Below are 20798 nucleotides of genomic sequence, written 5' to 3'. Positions count from 1 at the left end.
TCTTGAAGAAGACAAATATGTATGGTTATAATTGTGAATTTATTTGGCTGTATATTTGTTCTGTCTCTTCTCTGTGTCTGTTAATACCGGACTTCTGCATCCGCATATGTAATAAATTTCATATACTCAGTTTAACTCATGTTAACTCTGTTTTTTCGTCTGTGAGCCGCTCCGATTTCAATCTGCATATGTGGTGGACACCATTGGTCACCAAGACTGCATTTATCTGATCAAACACAAAGTAAAAAAATATGAATCACTAGTTTTTTTTCTTAGCTGTTAAGTTGCTTTGGATAAAAGTGTCAGCTTAATAAATACATGCAAATATAAAAACAATAATATTGTCAAATATTATTACAATTTAAAATAAAAATTGTATATTTGAATATGTCAAAATATATTCATATGATTACAACGCTGAATTTTCAGCATCAGTCTTCAGTGTCATATGATCCTTCAGAAATGATTTTGATGATTTGCTGTTCAAGAACAATTTCTGATTATTATCAGTGTTCAAAACAGTTTCTTTGAGGAGCCTTTGATTAATAGAAAGTTCAAAAGAACAGCGTTTATTTGAAATGGAAAACCTCTGGAACATTAGAAATGTCTTTCCTGTCACTTTTGATCAGTGTGTTTTTGCTGAATGCAAGTATTAAAAAAATAAATAAATAAAAAAATATGAAATATGAATGTGTCAGAATGTGCCATCTTTAATTTTACTTAGTAATCATTTATTTCTTAGGTTTTCAAGCAAGCTTGTTTGGTTTCCAATTACTTGATAAAATGATGTTTTGACCTGTGAAATATGTTTTGTAACAGTAAAATGTAAGATTTGTGACAGTGTAAAGTACAAGTATTCTTTTTCAGCAGTGCTAGAGTAAAGTACAAACTACACAGTATGAAGTACAGACACTCAAGTACTTTACACCCGTGATAAATATGCAGTACAATTTTTACGACAACATTTATATGCAGCTAAACTTCTAAAAAGGATTCAACACTTTAACACAAGTTGGTTGCTTTGTGGACAGTGAAATTAAAAAAAAAAAAAAGATTCTTAAAAGGTAATGCTACAATAATTTGTTCATATATCCATCGCAAAACATGGAAACTGCTTCACATATAAAGCTTCCGTTTCATTTTAGCACCGAGCCACTACTGTATGAACATTTCAGTCATGCCTTCAGAATAGTAGTACACTAAAATAGAATGCTGACTGCATAGCAAAGGACCGTTACAACTGTGGAACAGATTTATGGTAACATGATAACAGCTAGAGAAGTATTGCGCTCATGTTTTTAAGATAGTGCTGCTTAACGATCTTCATGTTTATTCGCTCCAGCTGCTTTATCTTATCTGTCAGTTTATAGACGGCTGTGGAGTGAATGTCTTGATGCAGGATAACAGCAGTCAGATCAGATCAGAGTCTCTGGATCTCTCACACGCGTTTGAAGAATCTCACAATGGCTGGTGTTTGGAGCATTATTCTTCTCAGCATTTTCATCGTCTCTGATAGAAGTAACGCAATGAGAGGTATGCCCTTAAATGCTTTGAGTTGTTTTGGCTTAGATTTAACTTTGAAAACGACCGTATACCCAAAACGCAATATAAAGTTTATTGAAGAGCAGAACCGTTCAGCAGTGTATGACCTTTATAATTTCAATAGAGCATGAAAATGTGTGTTTTTAACATGCAATAACTTTGTAAAGCTTATGGCAAGGAACACAAAAGTGAAAATAACAGTTAAAAGAGTTATGTAAAGTTATGTAACCGCTAGTCTGCAGGACAAAATGGCAGCATGACTCTCACTTCATGATTTCCCTGGTGAAAAAAACCAGCATATGCTGGTTAGGTAGGTTTTGATGCTGGTTTAAACTGGTCCTTTGCTGGTTTATGCTGGTCCTTGACCAGCAACATGACCAGCAAAAACCAGGAAAGGACCAGCTTAAACCAGCATCAAAACCTACCTACCAGCATATGCTGTTTTTTTCACCAGGGTTGAACACACTGTATGGTGATTTTTATTTTTTAGAAATAATATATTAGTAGCAGTAGTATTATGCAAAATTATATTTGTGCATTTATGCATTTAGCATTTAACAAATTGACTTAGAACAGAGGAACTAGTTGCAGAGGAACTGGTGTGCCAAAGCAGAAGCATTTAATCTGTTTTTGATCTCCATCTAACTGTGAAGCTTAAAATGTTTCTTAGTTTATTAGCTGTTTTTTCAGCTAGTTTACATTTGAACCCATAGTATAATAGTATTGCTAGGTTCTATAACAGATGTCAAAGGGGACATAACACACTGCCAATCTCACGTTAACCTTGAATACCTATATAGTAGTACTGCATCCTTCATTTCTCAAAAGAATCTTTAGTTTTATCAGATTTTTAAAAGACAGATACAGCTTTACTGTTTTTCTCTCCGAAATCATTTGAGCTCCTGAAGGTGTGCCATGAGCTAATGAGTTTTTTTTTCACAGATTCAGGCTTCAATATCTCTTCTTCAATATCTTGAGATTTAAACGATATATATATGGTGACATATTCAGTCTTTAATTGCATTTAAACTACATTTAAAATGAGATCTGTAATTGCTCAGTATAATAAGACTGATCACGATTATTATCCACTACAGGCTATTTTTGGCACATCTCAGACCTCCACTGGGATCCTTCTTACGATTTAGGGAGTACCTCGGCATCAAAATGTGCTTCTAGTGGAGACCGTCCGACCCCAAACGCAGGCATTTTTGGAGATTATTCCTGTGACTCTCCATGGACTCTGATAAACTCAACACTAAACGCCATGAGAGACATCATGCCTAATCCGGACTTCATCATCTGGACCGGGTTTGTGCCAAGTGCCCTCTTAACTCATGTTCTCGTTAGTTTTAAGCTTAAGGTGCACTCAATAGTGCATTGCAGGGGTGACATATTTTTTGTTGGCCAACTCACAAATTTGATTCACCCTGGTTCTAGGATCAGTAGAAAAAAATAAAAAAACTTTATATTATGAGTATGTTATCTCACTTTTCGGACACATTTAAAACGGGCGGTGAGTAGGGCTGTCAACGATTAATCACGATTAATCGCATACAAAATAAAAGTTTAAGTTTGCCTAATATATGTGTGTGTACTGTGTGTAATTATTATGTATATATAAATACAGACACATTCATGTATATATTTAAGAAATATTTTCAAGCATATATATATATATTATAATTTTTATAATTTGATATTATATATAAATAAAATTATTTTGTATATTAATAACATATTTCTCATATATATACACATTAATTTGTGTGTATTTTTATATACATAATAATTGCACACAGTACACACACATATATTAGGCAAACTTAAACTTTTACTTTGTATGCGATTAATCGCGATTAATCGTTGACAGCCCTAGCGGTGAGTTTAGAAGTTCCATATGTTTAAGGCATTTACACAATGTCTCTTTTTCACAGCTGAAGCTGAGTATATTCAAGCAAAAGACAGCATAAAACACAGCAAAAACCAACGTTACTCACATATCAAAAAGAAATAAAGCAGCCTTGTGCGCCCGTTTTCAGGCCTTACTGCTCTTTAAGGTCTCTCCAGCACTGGGAAGCTTCTGCAATGTTAATGTGGGACTTTAGCTTGACTGTAACCCTTCTTTTCAAAATTATATTCCCCTGACATTTTCTCTGCCATCTCTCTCATTCTATAGTCATGCTAATGTCTGTCTTGTGCAAAGTGTTGCCAGATTGGAAGTACAATTTCCAGCCCAAAAGCTCACAAAAACCCACCCACTTCAACAATAAAACGCCCAAAACTTTAACTGTCAAAAAATGTGATAGAATATTGCCATGTCAGTCAAGGTTGATAAGGACCGTTTTTAACTCCTTAAAACAAACAATGATGACAAAATAATATTTATAATTTATACAGACAAATTTCCTGGGTAAACAGATCAAATTAGGGCAAATACATTAAAGAGAATTAACAAATATGATTAAAATATGCAAGCAGATACTGTCAAAATGGCAATCAAGAAATTAACCGATACCCTCGAAAAAAACACATGCATCATTTTCAATGTCAACAGTCAGAATAAGCAATTTAAAATGCAAGAAGTGCCTAGTATAAGTGATCAGGAAAAGCAACGTAATTAGCATAATTATTATGATTATGCTATAATTAGCATAATAAACAATTATTTCAGATTTGTTCATGCGCGCACCATGACAGCCAAAACTAGGCCGTGTTATTCATTGATGCATACTGAACGATAATCCGACAAGAAAAAATAACAACAATGCACTTACCGTCATGTCACACTTTAGCTTCACACAGAACTAGAGGAAGTCTTTTGTGAAATACATATTGTACAACATAATACTGAACTTTTCATGGTCAAAACTAATCAAGTCCAGCAGCTTTCAAGGATATACCAATCTGGACCGTTTAAATAATAAAAGACTCAGATATTTAGTTTTAATTTTGATTAATTTATTCAACTGATAAAATTATTCAATTTTGGAGTTGCAGTGATATTAGAGCCTTTGCGTCATCTCCCTCCACAGGTGTAATTCACGTTTTGAGAGTTAAGTCACTCTCCCACTCTTTACCTGTAACTTATATTTAGGTATTGTGATCACTTGAACCTACAGTTATAAATTCAAATATCATAATTTAATTATACATTTAAAATCTGATCCGTTATCATGCTAAATACCCATCACTCATGAATCATCACGTCTGTTTGTTGATCCCTAGTAACTGGCTATAATGCAGTGGACGACGTCAACATCAATCAACCGCCTCTACAGTGCATGTGTGATGACTGATTGGATGCAGTACATGCACACTTGGTTGGGTTTGTTTGTTAACCAATTATCCTATATAATTTAGATGTTTGAAAACCACCAAACTGACCCCAAACCAGCCCAAATTTTGTCCACCCACTAACTTGCCCGATCTGGCAACACTGCTTGTGCACTGAGCTCTGTCTCCTCCCTCATCATGAGTGGACACGCCCGTTACTGCTGATTGGCTACAAGTGTGTTTTGGTGTTCGGTCCATTCAATCCACTTTTCGACAACCCTTTTAAAAAATCACTTACTGCACCTTTACCCAAAACCCATTGTGAAAGCTCCAGAAGTGCTAAAATGCTAACTCGCTTCCAGGTTTTGGCCTACAATAATATGTCATCCCATGAAGCTTTACTCATACTGCTAATCAAAATTTGGACACACTTGACTGTATTTAAGACTTTTTCGGAATCAACTATAAATTGTGTATGTATAAAAATAGCCCTTTTGAAATCTCTTATAATGAAACTCTTTTTCACAGAGATGATACGCCTCATGTGCCCAATGAACAGCTGGGAGTCGAACCTGTCCTGCGTATAATCGGCAATCTCACCCACATCATAAAAACGACTTTTCCTAGTATGTGTTTGTATACTAGGTATACTATTGTATGGCTAATTGGTTTTGTCTGTCTATGAAATTCACTGCACATTTGTATTTCTTTAGAAACCAAGGTGTATTCTGCAATGGGAAATCATGACTACCATCCAAAGAGCCAAATGCCTCCAGAAAAAAACAACATTTATGAGCAAACCGCAAACATGTGGCACGACTGGCTACATTCTACATCAAAAGAAACCTTTAAAATAGGTATAAACTACAGCAGCTCATCATGAACAATACACTGACACAAAGACAATAAGGAGGATTTTGGTTGAAGAAGTACTTACATTATATTAACTTAAAGAATGTCAAATAACTTTTCATTGTTAATGTCTTTCACAGGTGGATATTACACAGAAAAGTTGCTAAATCAAACTGGCCTCAGAGTTGTGGTCCTAAATACGAATCTCTATTACGATCAGAACAAACTCACAGAAAACATCAAAGACCCTGCAGACCAGTTCAGCTGGGCCGATAAAGTGCTTCAGGATGCAGCTAAAAATAATGAGAAGGTTAGTTGTATCTTACAGCGAGGAAGCAAAACCTTCAGTTGTCCATATTGGTCATTATTGCACATAAAGAGCCTTTTTTCTGTCTTACCTAGGTTTACATTATTGGCCACGTCCCACCAGGGTTTTTTGAGAAGAAGCGAGATAAAGCCTGGTTCAGAAAAGAGTTTAATAAGCGCTATATAGATCTCATACAGAAGCACAGCGCTGTAATACAGGGCCAGTTCTTCGGTCATCATCACACTGACAGCTTCCGCATGTTCTACAGCTCAAAAGGTACTTTCAGTTATGTTACTAATTCTGTAGGGTGACCATACATCCTCTTTTCCCCAAACATGTCCTCCTTTTGGACCTAAAAAAATGCATCCGACCTGGATTTCTAAATCACCCAAAATGTCCAGGATCCGGTTTTTGCTTTCTTCATTGTTTGCATTCTTGTATTAAAGCCCTACGCGGGATTGTTTTCTTGATCCCGCCCCTGCAGTCATTCTGATATTGAATACGCATTGGGGAGCCGCTATCGTATGCAGAGTATTTAAATCTGAATATTAAAATGAGCGGCTATTTACTTTCACTTTCAATTTCACGATCACACGCACTCTGTATAAAGGGAGTACATCTTACAAGATTAGATATGAGCACATTATCTGCTGAGCAGCAAATCCTTCAGCATGATTTGTCAGTCATCTCTCCTTACTCTTGTCTTGACCCATGATCAGTGAAATCTGATTCCTGCGTACGGCCCCCACTGTCCTCTTTTTTTGCAAACTAACATATGGTCACCCTGAGTTCTGTCACATTTCGTGCATCTTTTGGAATTGGAATTACCCTTTAAATTAGAAAAAAATGACTTCCACAAATTGTTTGTAAAATGGAAACCATTATTACCCTTTTACAGGATCTCCCATAAGTACGATTTTCGTGACTCCAGGCGTGACACCCTGGATAACAACATTGCCTGGTGTCATAAATGGTGGAAATAATCCTGGAATTCGCATGTTTGAGTATGACACCAAAACACTTTTGGTCAAGGTAAGATCCATCCACATGAAGAAATGTCTATTAATATTGCAAACTTTATACATATTTACACCAGCACTGTTTTCATGTCACTGAGGCCTATTGTAGTTCCTATTAAAGTTTTTAATTAGACTTTATTTTCTGTTTTCACTTTCATTTTCGTTAAAGTTTTATTAATTGTATTGTTTTGATTTTTTAATATATGTTTATACGGTTTCTTATGAATTATTTATTAGTTTTAGTTACACTACCAATCAAAAGTTTTTTGATGTTTTTTAAAGAAGTCTCTCATGCTCACCAAGCCTGTATTTATTTGATCCAAAGTACAGCAAAAACTGTAAAATTTTGAAATATTCAAGATTTCAAAGCTGAATTTTTAGCATCATTACTCCAGTCACATGATCCTTCAGAAATCATTCTAATATTCTGATTTGCTGCTCAAAAACATTTATTATTATTATTATGATGAAAACAGCTGAGTAGATTTTTTCCAGGTTTCTTTGAAGAACAGCATTTATCTGAAATAGAAATCTTTTGTAACATTATAAATGTCTTTATTATCAGCCTTGCTAAATAAAATTATTAATTTCTATAATTTCTTAATTATAATTATACTGACTTCAAGCTTTTGAATATTGTAGTGTACAATGTTATAAAAGCTTTTTATTTCAGATAAATGCTTATCTTTGGATCTTTCTGTTCGTCAAAGAATCCTGAAAACGTGCAGTCAGCTGTTTTAAATATTGATTATTATTATTATTATTATTAATATTAATATTATGTTTCTTGAACAACGATTTCTGAAGGATCATGTGACACTGAAGACTGGAATAATAATGCTGAAAATGTAGCTTTTATCACAGGAATAAATTACATTTTAAAATATATTCAAATAGAAAATAGTAAAAAATATTTTACAATATTACTGCTTTTGCTGTATTTTGGATCAAATGAATGTAGGCTTGGTGAGCAGAAGAAAATTCTTTAAAAAACATTAACAAATCTTATGGTTCAAAAACTGGCAGTGACTGGTACTGTAGTGTAGTACTTGTAGTTGACTGAATCGTGTATTTTACATCGAGTAAACAAAAATGAGAAATGTCTGGACAAAAAAGTTTTCTGTAAATTTTTATTTTAGTTTTAATTAAAGCTGCAGCGCATAACTTTTGTCCAAACATATGGCATATATCGGAAAAATAATGATAATAATATTCTGAACAAGCAAGTAAACTATCTGTAAACAATTGCTCAATCAGATCAGATCGCACTTTACTCTCTCTCTCATGGCTGCCAGAAGATAAGTGAAAATTACGCCACTAAAATATAATTAAATAGCAATAATAATTATGAAACAAACAATAAATAAATAAAAAAGAAGCTTGATACCTTTCTGAATGAAGCAAACAAGTGCTCTAATGATAGCTAGCTACCTGTTGAGCCACTGAAATCTCTTACCTGTTGAGCAGAAAACCTCCATTTCAAGTTTCAATTCTAAGCAACTGTTGTAAAAATGAGCTACAAACACTCCACACATGAATTTTAATAGCTGGTTCTTCTTTCTATTTACCAGACACCTGAAATTTAAAACTATTATAAGCTTACTGTTATTATAAGTTACATACTGCTATAATAATCCTAATTTACACTTGCTTCTTCTTGTTGCTTTGTGTTCCTGAAGGATATGTTCACCTACTATATGAACCTGACATACTCAAACAAGGTACATGAGCGCTGGGAGAAGGAGTACCGGCTGACGGAGGCGTTTCGTGTGCCGGACGCCTCTCCCGCCTCCATGCACAGCGTGATGGAGCGGATAGCCAGCGACAAGTGTTATCTGCAGAAGTACTACGAGTTCAACTCTGTGAATTATGACCTGACAGAGTGCAACGCTGACTGCCGCATCGATCACGTGTGCGCGGTGAGGGAAGTGGACTTTGAGGCCTATGAGAAGTGCGTGGTGAAGGAGGGAGGATCATCCACTGCTCCAGTGCTGTTTACTTTGCTGCTGTCACTGATTCTGAGCCTGCTGTGCTTAAACTGATCACAGAACATCAGCATTTTATTTTTCTTACAATATTGAGAGCTGATCCCTCCAGACCAGTGCATGAGTGTGAATGAAATGTACTTACCAGTATTTAAAGCACTTAAGCTTTTAATGTTCTTGATCTAGTATGATTTCTTTATATTTATTGAACTCTCTTAAAGCAGTAGTTCACCTCAGGGTCCTGAACATTCTGCAGAACGTCATCTTTTGTGTTCCACAGAAATTTGAAGTGACATGAAGGTAAATTAAAAAATTACACTCGTCTTTTCTTCTTAATTGTGACTTACTGTATATCTGAGTGAAATGGCATCTCTGCAATAACACCGCAGTACTATATTAAAATAAGAATTGTCAACGAAATACTGTTGAGGTCACAAGTTTACATGCACCTTGCAGATTCTGCAAAATGTTCATTATTTTACCAGAATAAGAGGGATCATACAAAATGGATGTTGTTTTTTATTTAGTATTGACCTGAATAAGATATTTCACATAAAAGACATTTACATATAGTCCAAAAGCTTACATACACTTCATTCTCAATACTGTGTTGTTACCTGAATGATCCACAGCTGTTTTTTTTTTTTTGTTTTGTTTTCTTTTGTTTAGTGATAGTTGTTTATGAGTCCCTTGTTTGTCCCAAAAAACTATCACAAAATCCTCTCTGCTAAAGAAAACAATAGAAACCATCATGAAAACTTTTAATGGTTTCCACTACAAATAACATTTAAAAAATTACAAATCATCAACTTTTAACCATTAAAGGGGTCATCGGATGCCCATTTTCCACAAGTTGATATGATCCTTTAGAGAGGCTTAATGAAAAGTCTATAACATGCTTTGGTTAAAATTTCTCAATGGTAGTATAAATAACACCTTTTTTACTTTGCCAAAATCATCTCTGCAGAAATCGTCCTGTTCAGGTCGAGGTTGCTTTGAATGTTAATCAGCTCTGCTCATCCCGCCCGTCTCTTCTCTTTGTGGAGTAACGAGCCTGTTTACATTAGCTGCCTTTAACCGCTAAACTTGCTAACTAGCATGTTATTAGGAAAGACGGTCGCAAAGATTCATTAAAAAAAACCCTTATACTCACTTCTGCTGTAAGTGAAACTGGATCATGAATGATTTGCGCAAACATAGACGCATTTATGTAGATCGGGAGGCGCATTCCCTTCACAAACAAACGTAATCCATTGCATCTTCAGCAGCTCAGATGTCGGGAGTAAATGACAACCACTATGTTCATTATTACATCCAGCAACACAACACCTCAATCGCTTAATCGGAGATATTCTTGTCTAATTTACATCCCTGCTCCAGCATTTAAACAATGGAGGTCTGACTGTTACAGCTGATTTAGGGCGGGTCTGAGGTAAGATGCTCATGTCAATCAACTATCATGGGAGCGGCCTCTGACGTTGTGATGCCACACCGACAGGCATCTGAGAACGGCTCGATTTGAAAAAGGGGATATTATTTTTACAGATTAATTAAAAACTACTGCATTGATTTTTAGGGTAGATTATTAGGGTAGATTTGTACATACACTGTACAACACACATTAATGTTCAAACAACATGTAAAAGTGAACTTAGCATCCGATGACCCCTTCAAAAATAGTTTCCTGTAGTGTGTTTTGGGACATGTTCTAATAGGACTTTGTGGTTTTAACAATCCACCAATAGAAGGTGACCAGTTACCAGTAGAGACCAACAGGCACCATTACAGTTACCACTGAAACCAGTACAATTCCCATTATAACCAGTAAAACCACTAAACATTCTGTAATAGTTTCTATTGTTTTTTTGTTTTTTTGTTTTTTTTCAGCAGAGCTAAAATCGGCAATCTGCCTCGGACCACAAACATTTTAGAAACATCCTGCATTTATTTTCACACATTTTTTCTCACACATGTGTTTTGGTTTTGGAGGTTATCCCAACTACATATTTTCCTTTGATTGTGTCCTTGTTTTCATTAACAAGTTGTGCAAGAAGTAACAGCTGTTCTTGCGTCCAGTTTGGTTTTCTTTTACATTTACATGTCTTACTACTATTCTACTCTGTTAATTAAAAGGCTGTTTATATGGATATCGGCTAATTGTTTACAAGAAGCACACATGTATGAGGTTTAATTAGTGACACTTAGCCTGCATTTTAAAATCTTTATTTGAATGTGGCAACATAATATCACACTCTACAATAGTTCTATGAATAAATCTCTGACAGAGATCCCTCCCCTATCAGCCAATCATTGTGTCCATAGCAACAAGGTCAACCCAGCCATTACTCTTAGCTTAAGACTTTTCTCTATTCGTTAGTAAAAGTTTGTAGCTTTGTGAATAGGTTTTAAGAGAAAACCCTTAGCTAAAAACTTTTACTGATATTTCGGAGAACTCTTAGTGGTAAGATAAAATGTTATTTAAGTACAGGCCCTGAACAGTTAAACTGCCCACTGTTCTTCAGAAAAATCCTTCAGGTTCCACAAACTCTTTGGTTTTTCAGCATTTTTGTGTATTTGAACTAGGGCTATCAGTTTAATGTGTTAACTTAATTCGTTATGAAAAAATATATAATGCAATTAAAATATTTTAATGCAGTTAACGCACTGGCCCCGTCCCCAGACCTGAACATCATCTTATATTTTATACAGTTGACAAATATGATGCAGGGCAACAACTCCATAAATGCAGTTATGCCCTAAAATTCTAAATATTGGTGCAAAAAATGCCCCTGTATGTGTTTTGTCTCATGTTTATATATATCGCATATCACACGGGCAGCAAAAGCAATGACACGAGTGCTGATTTTGTCCCGATCTATCACAAGCTTAAACTTAATTTTTTTAGTTCAGTAAATAAGAAGTTGATAGTGTGTTATATTTTAAACATTATATTATGTGTTTTTGTTCAGTTTTACAAAGAACATACCTTTGAAGCTATAGCAGAATTGTTGCAACACTGTTTAAATTTAATTTCTATTTTAGTTTTTAGTTGAATGAATTTGTTTTGAACGAATGGTGTGAATCAGTGATTCAAAGGCCCATTTATAAAGACAGCCAATTACTTCATTCCTGAATGAATCAGCCATTTGAAGAATCGGAGGAATGAATGAATGACTCATAAAGACATTTACCGCCACCTGCTGGCAGATTTAGTTTCTTACTTACAGTATAAATTCATTAAAAAAAATTAAATAAATAATACTATTTATAATCTTAATAATAATAATAACAATAATAAAAACATTAAAGGAATAATTCACCCCCATTAAAAAAAAAAAAAAATAAAAATCTGTCATCATTTACTCACCCTCATGTTGTTTCAAACCTTTATTTTGTGGAACATAAAAGAAAGTATTTTTAAGACTGTTGGTAACAAAGCGGTTTGTTAGCGAAAATATAGAGATGTTTCTTAAATGATCTTCTTTTACGTTTCATAGTTTACGTTAGGCCGTTGCAGCCTGTTGAATCAAAAAACTATTTCTAAAGCTACAATTTGTAATGTCTACTTGAAGTGTTCTCTTTTAACACAAAAATAGCTTTAAATGATCTTTTTTGGGTATTTTCACAGTCATATTTATTTAGTTTAAATTTATTTCAAATTAATCAACACATCATGTAATTAATTAGATTAAAAATTTGAATCGACTGGCAGCCCTAATTGGAACCCTTTCCAACAATGATTGTAAGAGACTGTATGATTTTGAGATGCATCTTTTCACAATGCAACAACTGGGACTCATATGCAACTATCACAGAAGATTCAAACGCTCACTGATGCTCCAGAAGGAAACACAATGCATTAAGAGCCGCAGGGAGAAAACTTTTTGAATTTGAAGATCAGGGTCAATTTAAATTATTTTGTTTTCCGGGAAACATGTAGATATCCTCTATAGCTTCTGAAGGGCAGTACTAAATGAAAACAATATGATATTTATGCAAAATAAGAAAAATGCACACATCTTCATGCTGTTCAAAAGTTTTCACCCCCCGGCTCTTAATGCATGGTTTTTCCTTCTGGAGCATCAGTGAGCGTTTGAACCTTCTGTAATAGTTGCATATGAGTCCCTCAGTTGTCCTCAGTGTGAAAAGATGGATCTCAAAATCATAGTTGGAAAGGGTTCAAATACACAAAAATGCTGAAAAACCAAAAATTTGTTGGAACTGAAAAAACAGCGGGCAGTTTAACTGTTCAGGACAAACGAGGGACTAATAAACAACTATCACTAAACAAAAAAACAAAAAAAAAACAGCTGTGGATCATTCAGGTAACAACACAGTACAGTATTAAGAATCAGGTGTTTATAAACTTTTGACCTGGGTCATTTTTATAAACTCAACTATTATTTTCTCTTGTGGACTCTTACATAAAACATCTTTAATGTGAAATTTTCAGTACTAAATAAAAAATAACATGCATTTTGTACAATCCCTCTTATTTTGGTAAAATAACATTTTGCAGATTCTGCAAGGTGTATATAAACTTTTGACCTCAGCTGTGTCTATCAAATCTGACTTTTTTTCTCTGAATTCTGAGTTTGCATCTCTTTTTTGTTGTTGTTGTTGTTGTTGTTTTTGCTACAGAACAAAAAAAATTACAAAAGGTAATCACAGCCTTTTAATCTTAAACCATTGTTTACATAAGGTACATTTTTATGTCATAGAGCGTAATGATGTCTAATTTTACTTTGCAATACTATTTTCAAAAGCTAGGCCAGCAGTAGGAACACTCACTCAACCAACAACACAGTACAGTAGACATCTAAAGTTGGGAATATCTAATAAAACAATTGCCATCCCATGTGTTCAAGCGAACGGCATTGCTTTCTTGGAAACAGGTGAAAAGTATCAGTAATAAAATAATAACCGGATAAAATAAAGTTGCTGCAACCGGGGAAGTCTGTGACTCTTTTCCTACATAATAAATGACTTGCGCCTCAGAGAGCACAGATGAAGCACAATAACAAACGCTGTCACGTTATCTTGTGTTCGGATGCCTGACGCAATCTTCTGAGATTTCTGTGAGGTGATTATACCTAATCATTTGATGGCAGACTTTGGTTCAGGCATTTCAAAATGACTGAAACAATATTAGAGTTGTGCAATGAGATCGGCCCACTGGTTAGTTCAGTTATCTAATCGCATTACCTGTTTAGGTAAAGTCATGTGAGTTTTTGATGCAGATCCAAGGAATTATTTGGCAAATGGGTTTTCCGTAGTTTATATGTTTGTTTTTTTACTGGATTAAACACTGGTAATCTTCAATTGCACATTTTTTTATGCACATTTTACAATTCAGTGTTTAATATCCCCAAATGTGCATAAAAATATGTAGATGGAAACAGCTAGTCATAACTAGTAGTTACTCCATCGATAAAGTCACTTTCAAAGTGAAACTGCTTTCATCTGTTCAATACTTTTTTTTGTCATAAAAGCCAAGAGAACAATGAGTTTTAGCAAACCTTTTTTATTCATTAACTGTCACAATTTATTACTGTTGTAATAAATGTTGTTTGTCTTTTTAAATGTCATTTCTCATTATTCATTTACAGGGGTTTTATAAATGACACGAATGTCTGTCTTTAATATGAACCTGAATCTGTCTTTTTACATGCTTGACTCTTAAAATGTTATTTGAAGATGCTTAAAATAAAATAAATGCTCAGTCTTTCCTGGCAACTAGTCAAACTCATACTCTCTGTACGTTATCCGGTTATCTGTATGCAGTCACAATAAACAGACTGACGTCTGATGGACTGATAATCCTTATGATGCTCATAAATACTAAGAATATAATCAATTGCAATGCATTCAAAACCAAAGGCAAACCCCGTAGTGAAGCTGATAAAGCTCACTGGACTTTGATGTCACACATATTGTATGTGTGTTTGGGCTTGATTTAAGATTACACAGATCTTAACAAACACATGTGAGAACATGCGAGACACAAACGGGGTCACATGACAAAAACTTGTTTGGTGGACACATATGGCTTCATGGCGTTCTCCAGGGCTTTTCTGAAGTCTTGAAGGCTCACTTCGGTGCAAGCTGGAGCCGACAGCTTCCCAGCACGAATCAGGACGCAGAGTTCATCTAGCATGTTACGTAAGGCGTCTTCATCTACCGCAAAGGTGGCAAATGGTATTTTAGATTAAACTCTATTGATCCTCAAGCAACAGCACGATTTAGAAAAGCCTCAATGGATACATAACATGTTTTCTGGAGACACTCACCATGTTTGTTGTCTCTCTTCCACTGGGTCACCCAAAAACCTCTTATTTTCACGTCTTTGAAGATCAGTGCGCTCTAAAGAACACATCAGACATTTATAATTGCAAAGTACACCACATGACAGGAGCATGACTAGGAATTTTCCGCTATAATAATATAAAGTCAGATATCAAGTTTGATCTACAAGCTGAACACAGTCAAACTCACCACTGGAACAGTGACTGGTTGTTTGGCCATCCCACCGTAGGTCACCATGCTCCCTCCACTTCTGAGGAACACACACACCTAATTCATTTATTTATAGACCTCATACATAGTGCTCAGCAAGGGTCCCGTTTGAACAAATCAGAGTTTGTAATGTTGCTCCGCTGGCTGGTTTGATTCATTTTAGAACAGCGGTTGAAAATATTACTATTTCACATTTTGATTATCATGCTATTTTATGCTAATTACTGCTCAATAAACATGTATTATTATTATTATTATTATTGTTATTATTATTATCAATGTTTAAAACAGTTGAGTGCATTTTTTTTAGGATTCTAAGAATATAAAGATCTAATGATCAGCATTTATCTGAAATAAAAAGCTTTTGTAACATTATACATTATACCATTCAAACGCTTGGAGTCAGTATATAATTCTACTTAGCTGTTTTCAACATAATAATAATAATAATAATAATAATAATAATAATAATAATAATAAATGTTTGAGCAGCAAATCAGAATATTAGAATGATTTCTGAAGGATCATGTGACTGGAATAATGTTGCTAAAAATTCAGCTTTGAAATCACAGGAAATAAATTATATTTTAAAATATATTAAAAGGGAAAACAGCTATTTTAAACAATACAAATATTTTTAAATTTTACTGTTTTTGCTGTACACTGGATTAAATAAATGCAGGCTTGGTGTGCAGAAGAGACCTCTTTAATTAAATTAAAACATTAAAAATCTTATTATAAATTAAAAAACTTTTGACTGTTAGTGTATGTTCTTCATTTAAAATGTTAGTTATTTAGGGAAAAGTATGATTTAATTTCAATTTTCATGTTTTTTTTTAGCATTTTTAATTACATTATATAAATATAAAATAACATAATATAATATAATATAATATAATATAATATAATATAATTTGCTGAGGCCCCCTAGTGGTGCTTTAGTATGCTTTGTGGAAAAAATACATTCAAAAAACTCTTCTGTAATGAATGCCACTAAAGTAGTCGGTGGACACTGTTGCACTATATGTTTTTTACATTTTTATTTCTCTGTTTTGGTAATGTAGCCACTTACCGTAAATGACGTAACAGCTCTGTGGCGCTCTTTCCTCCAACTCCATTAAGAGCCAGTTTAGGTCGAGGACACGACTGGTAAAAGCAAGCACCAAACACTATCAAAATACAGGATCTCTTTCAAGCTACAGAATGTATCTGTATGTGGATGTTTAAAAACAATTCAAATATAGACCAAGCAATTACAGTTTATATAGGTAAATATAGCGTTAGAATGTTTCAGGCAAGCAGAAACACTGACTTTGAAAAGCTCCTTCATTTCTGGTTGTCTTAATGTCTCCTCTGTGATGACGTGTGTAGCACCCAGTGCTGTAAGTCTGTCAGAGAGCTGCTGCAGGTCAGGCCTAAAACGATAAACAAACTGCTTTATAAAAAAAAAAATCAACTGAGTCACAATACAAAGAGCTGTTTTTCAGCTGTTACAGCAAATTATTTTAAGTCAACATGAAACAGCAGTCACATCCCATTTTACTTCTGTAAATTTCTAAGTGAAAGAGCCTTTTAAAAAATACATTTCTTTTACATTTCTAAGTTATTCAGAGCCTGAATGTGAGTTTTCAGTGGACCGGAAGACGAATCCCTTCATGAAACACTCTAAATTTGTGACAATGCTTCTTTTCCAAATCTGTTCATATGTGCTATTATTGCTGTAAACTGTATTGCTTTCATGTCAAGCAGGAATAAATGACTTAGAAATCATTATATAAATCCAAGATTATGCACTATTATGAATTATGGACTGGTATTTTGGACATATGTGACAGTTTAAAGTTAAAATGCCTTGATGGATTTGTTTTTAACAAACTTTCTGCTTCACAAGCTGTTAACTGATGGACTGGAGTGGTGTGGATTACTTGTGGATTATTGTGATGTTTTAAGCAGCTGTTTGGACTCTTATTCTGACGGCACCCATTCACTGAAGAGGATCCATTGGTGTGCAAGTGATGGAATACTAAATTTACCCAAATCTTATCTACTTAACTCATCTGAGGCTGAGCAAATTTTAATTTTGTGTGAACGATTCCCTTAAGGTAATTTTTACCTGTCTCTGACGACATTGATGGTTTGGATGCCCTTAGCAGCAGCAATCTGGATAACAGCCTGTCCGACGCCACTGTTAGCTGAATTCTGGATGACCGTGTCTCCTAAAATTTAGAGTTAACTACATTTTGACTTTTGTTGTGCGATGAGTGGTTTGGATTGAATTAAGCATTTCAAACCTGGTTGAAGCTCCTCAAAGTCTGTGAGCATCCTAAAAGCTGTACATGGATTGACTCCCAAAGTGGCAGCAGACAGTACTGGAATGTCTTTAGGCAAAGTCACCAGATCATCAGCCTTCAAAACAGCTGCTGTTCTCCACGTTCCTGTGCAGATCAATGCAGGGGTGTTGTAGATTTAAAAGCTACTGATGATCACATTTACCATACCAGGCTTATGAATGTAAACTGAATGTTCACCTATGCCGGCATCTCTTGGAATCACCCAGTCGCCCACCTTGAGTGTTTTCACCTTGTCACCCACCTCCATGACCTGGCCCACACCCTCATTACCCCCCCACTGCTGGAAGCTCAGGCAGGATGGCATATGTGCCTATGTAATGACAGTGAGTGAATACACAAAAACATATTTGAAAGACACTTGTATTCAATTCAGAGTTTCTTTAACAGAAAGAAACATGATATGTTTCACTCAGTTCTCATTATGCAAAGCAAAAACATTTCATTCTAATTACTGTTCTCACTATCGTAATTTATTTAAAAGATGAAATACATTTTCTAAAATTATTTATAAATGCTGGAATGAACTAAGACACAACAAGAGCATTTATGTAGATTTTTTTCCCTTCAATTCAGCACTAAATAAATAAAATCACTTTTAAGAATGATGGGAATTATAAAAACAACACATGAATCATCCAGACACGTCATGGTAATGAGAATTCTCATTATGCAATGCAAAAACATTTTGTTTAGTATTGTTCTCATTATTGCAATTTACTTAAAATACCTTAAAAGAATAAATACATTTTATTAAATTATATGTAAATGCTGAAAATAACTAAAAATCAGCAACAGAATTAATCTAGATTTTTTTCCTTCATTTCAGCATAAAGAAATAAAATAAATTAAAAAGTAAATAAACAAATAAAATCGCTTTTGAGAATGATGGAAATTACAAAAACAACACATGCATCATCCAGACACATCATGGTAATGAGAATTTGTGGGGAAAATTTTGTTAAAATAATATCAGTCTTTACATTTTTAAGCAAAATTTAATTTCACATTTTTTGTTTGATTTTGGGGAGAAATTTAACTAAATATCCTGTGCTTACTATCAATGACTTGCATTTGTCCACTATGAGTCAGTGCTTAGGTGTAATGACAGTGGAAGAATATACAAAAACATATTTTTAAAGATATTTGCATTCAATTTTCCTGGTTTAACAGAAAGAAACAATATATTTTCCACTCAATTCTCATTATGCAATGCAAAAACATTTTGTTCAGTATTGTTCTCATTGTTGCAATTTACTTGAAAGATCTTAAAAAAATAAATTTTAAAAAATGATATATAAATGCTGAAAATAACTAAAAATCAAAAACAGAATTAATCTAGATTTTTTTTCTTAATTTCAGCACTAAATAAATAAGTAAATAAACAAATAAAACCGCTTTTAAGAATGACGGGAATTATAAAAACAACACATGCATCATCCAGGCATGTCATGGTAATAAGATTTGTTGTTAAAATAATATCACAATGCATAAATGTCAAATCAGCCTTTACTTTCTTTTAGCAAAATATAATTTCACATTTTTCATTTGATTTAGAGGATAAATTTGATCAAATATCCTGTGCTTTCTGTCAGTGACTGCATTTGTCCACCAAGGGTCAATGCTTTGGTAATGCATTATTTAGTCAATTTATGAAATGCTTTGCTCTTGCCTTGAATCATATTTAAATCAGAGGGGTTGATGGGAGCCGCCAGCAATTTCACCAGGACATTTTCAGGTCCCATTTGGGGCAGATCCAATGACTCCAACCTGTCAATATATGCAGAAAACGCTGTTCACTTTATAAAACTATCAACATGTTATTATCTATGGTTATGATATGCTTACTGGACAACTTGTGAGGGCTCGCCGTGGTTTCTGTACAAAAGTGCAGTGCTGTCTTTGACTGCAGACACGGAGTAGTTGGTTTTAAGGAGGACAGCTCCATATCTGATCCGCTCACTGCAAGACACGGGACCTGCTGTCCGATAAACGTGAGGTCCCCGTAGTAAAAAAGATGCGACTCGCGATAGTTTCATTTTAAAGTTGTGATATATCAGATATCAAAATGTCATCGCCTTGCAACGTTTAAATAAGCACAAGCGAGCACAGGTCCATGTTTACTGTCAAGTAAGTGGCCATGTTGGTACCGTAAACCCTGTAGTAGAGGCGTAGACGCTGTTAATGAATATTAAATAGCAACGAGATCACGCACGTCCTGGACTGTCCAATCATAACCCAAGCCCATTAACCTTTTTCTTTGTATCGTAAAATTCGTTCATTGGCCAGCCTGACCAGCGCCCACTTACCAACGCCTGTCTTTTAGCCAATCAGATAAGCTTACCGGGCGATACGTCAATTTACGTAATTGATATTCATGAGATGACGCTTAAATTTACCATCAAGTTCACAATATACGCGCGTGCAGACACGTGAGATACGTGAGGAAAATCAAGATAAATGTTTCCCTGGACCACAAAACCAGTCTTAAGTCGCTGGGTTATATTTGTAGCAATAGCCAACAATACATTGCATTGGTCAAAATTATAGATTTTTCATTTTATGGCAAAAATCATTAGGAAATTAAGTAAAGATCATGTTCCATTAAGATATTTTGTAAAATTCCTACTGTAAATATATCAAAACTTAATTTTTGATTAGTAATATACATTGTTCAGACTTTATTTGGACAACTTTAAAGGCGATTTTCTCAATATTGTGATTTTTTTGCACCATCAAATTCCAGGTTTTCAAATAGTTGTATCTCGACCAAATCAATGGAAAGCTTAATTATTCAGCTTTCAGATGATGTATAAATCTCAATTTTGAAAAATTGACCCTTATGACCCTTATGGTCCAGGGTCACAAATGTAGTTGTTAAACCAGAATATATGCACCTTTTATAGAGATTGTAACTAATTATGTTGACTGTAGAAATTTCCATAACTTTAAA

General features: G+C 34.4%; 2 protein-coding genes across 2 annotated transcripts; one reads left to right on the top strand and one right to left on the bottom strand.

Annotated features, from left to right (window-relative positions):
- The first annotated feature begins 1123 nt into the window (after window positions 1-1123).
- smpdl3b (sphingomyelin phosphodiesterase acid like 3B) lies at window positions 1124-9401 on the top strand. Its single transcript, XM_051131342.1, has 9 exons — window positions 1124-1258; window positions 1364-1533; window positions 2640-2853; window positions 5347-5444; window positions 5532-5675; window positions 5811-5980; window positions 6073-6253; window positions 6876-7009; window positions 8676-9401. The coding sequence occupies exons 2-9, from the start codon at window positions 1464-1466 to the stop codon at window positions 9036-9038; spliced, it is 1374 nt and encodes a 457-aa protein (XP_050987299.1). The 5' UTR covers window positions 1124-1258; window positions 1364-1463; the 3' UTR covers window positions 9039-9401.
- Window positions 9402-13643: 4242 nt separating this feature from the next.
- Window positions 13644-20007, bottom strand: mecr (mitochondrial trans-2-enoyl-CoA reductase). Its single transcript, XM_051131343.1, is given in 11 exon segments — window positions 13644-15158; window positions 15272-15344; window positions 15477-15537; window positions 16570-16643; window positions 16810-16912; window positions 17611-17713; window positions 17789-17932; window positions 18026-18122; window positions 18124-18158; window positions 19518-19615; window positions 19694-20007. Coding segments are annotated over 11 exon segments (1143 nt in total). The 5' UTR covers window positions 19885-20007; the 3' UTR covers window positions 13644-14994.
- Between the last annotated feature and the right edge of the window lie 791 nt (window positions 20008-20798).

This window comes from Labeo rohita, chromosome 16 (assembly GCF_022985175.1).
Source record: "Labeo rohita strain BAU-BD-2019 chromosome 16, IGBB_LRoh.1.0, whole genome shotgun sequence".
Taxonomy (NCBI): domain Eukaryota; kingdom Metazoa; phylum Chordata; class Actinopteri; order Cypriniformes; family Cyprinidae; genus Labeo; species Labeo rohita.
The sequence above is the reverse complement of the archived record's forward strand: the minus strand, read 5'-3'. Positions and strand labels throughout refer to the sequence as shown.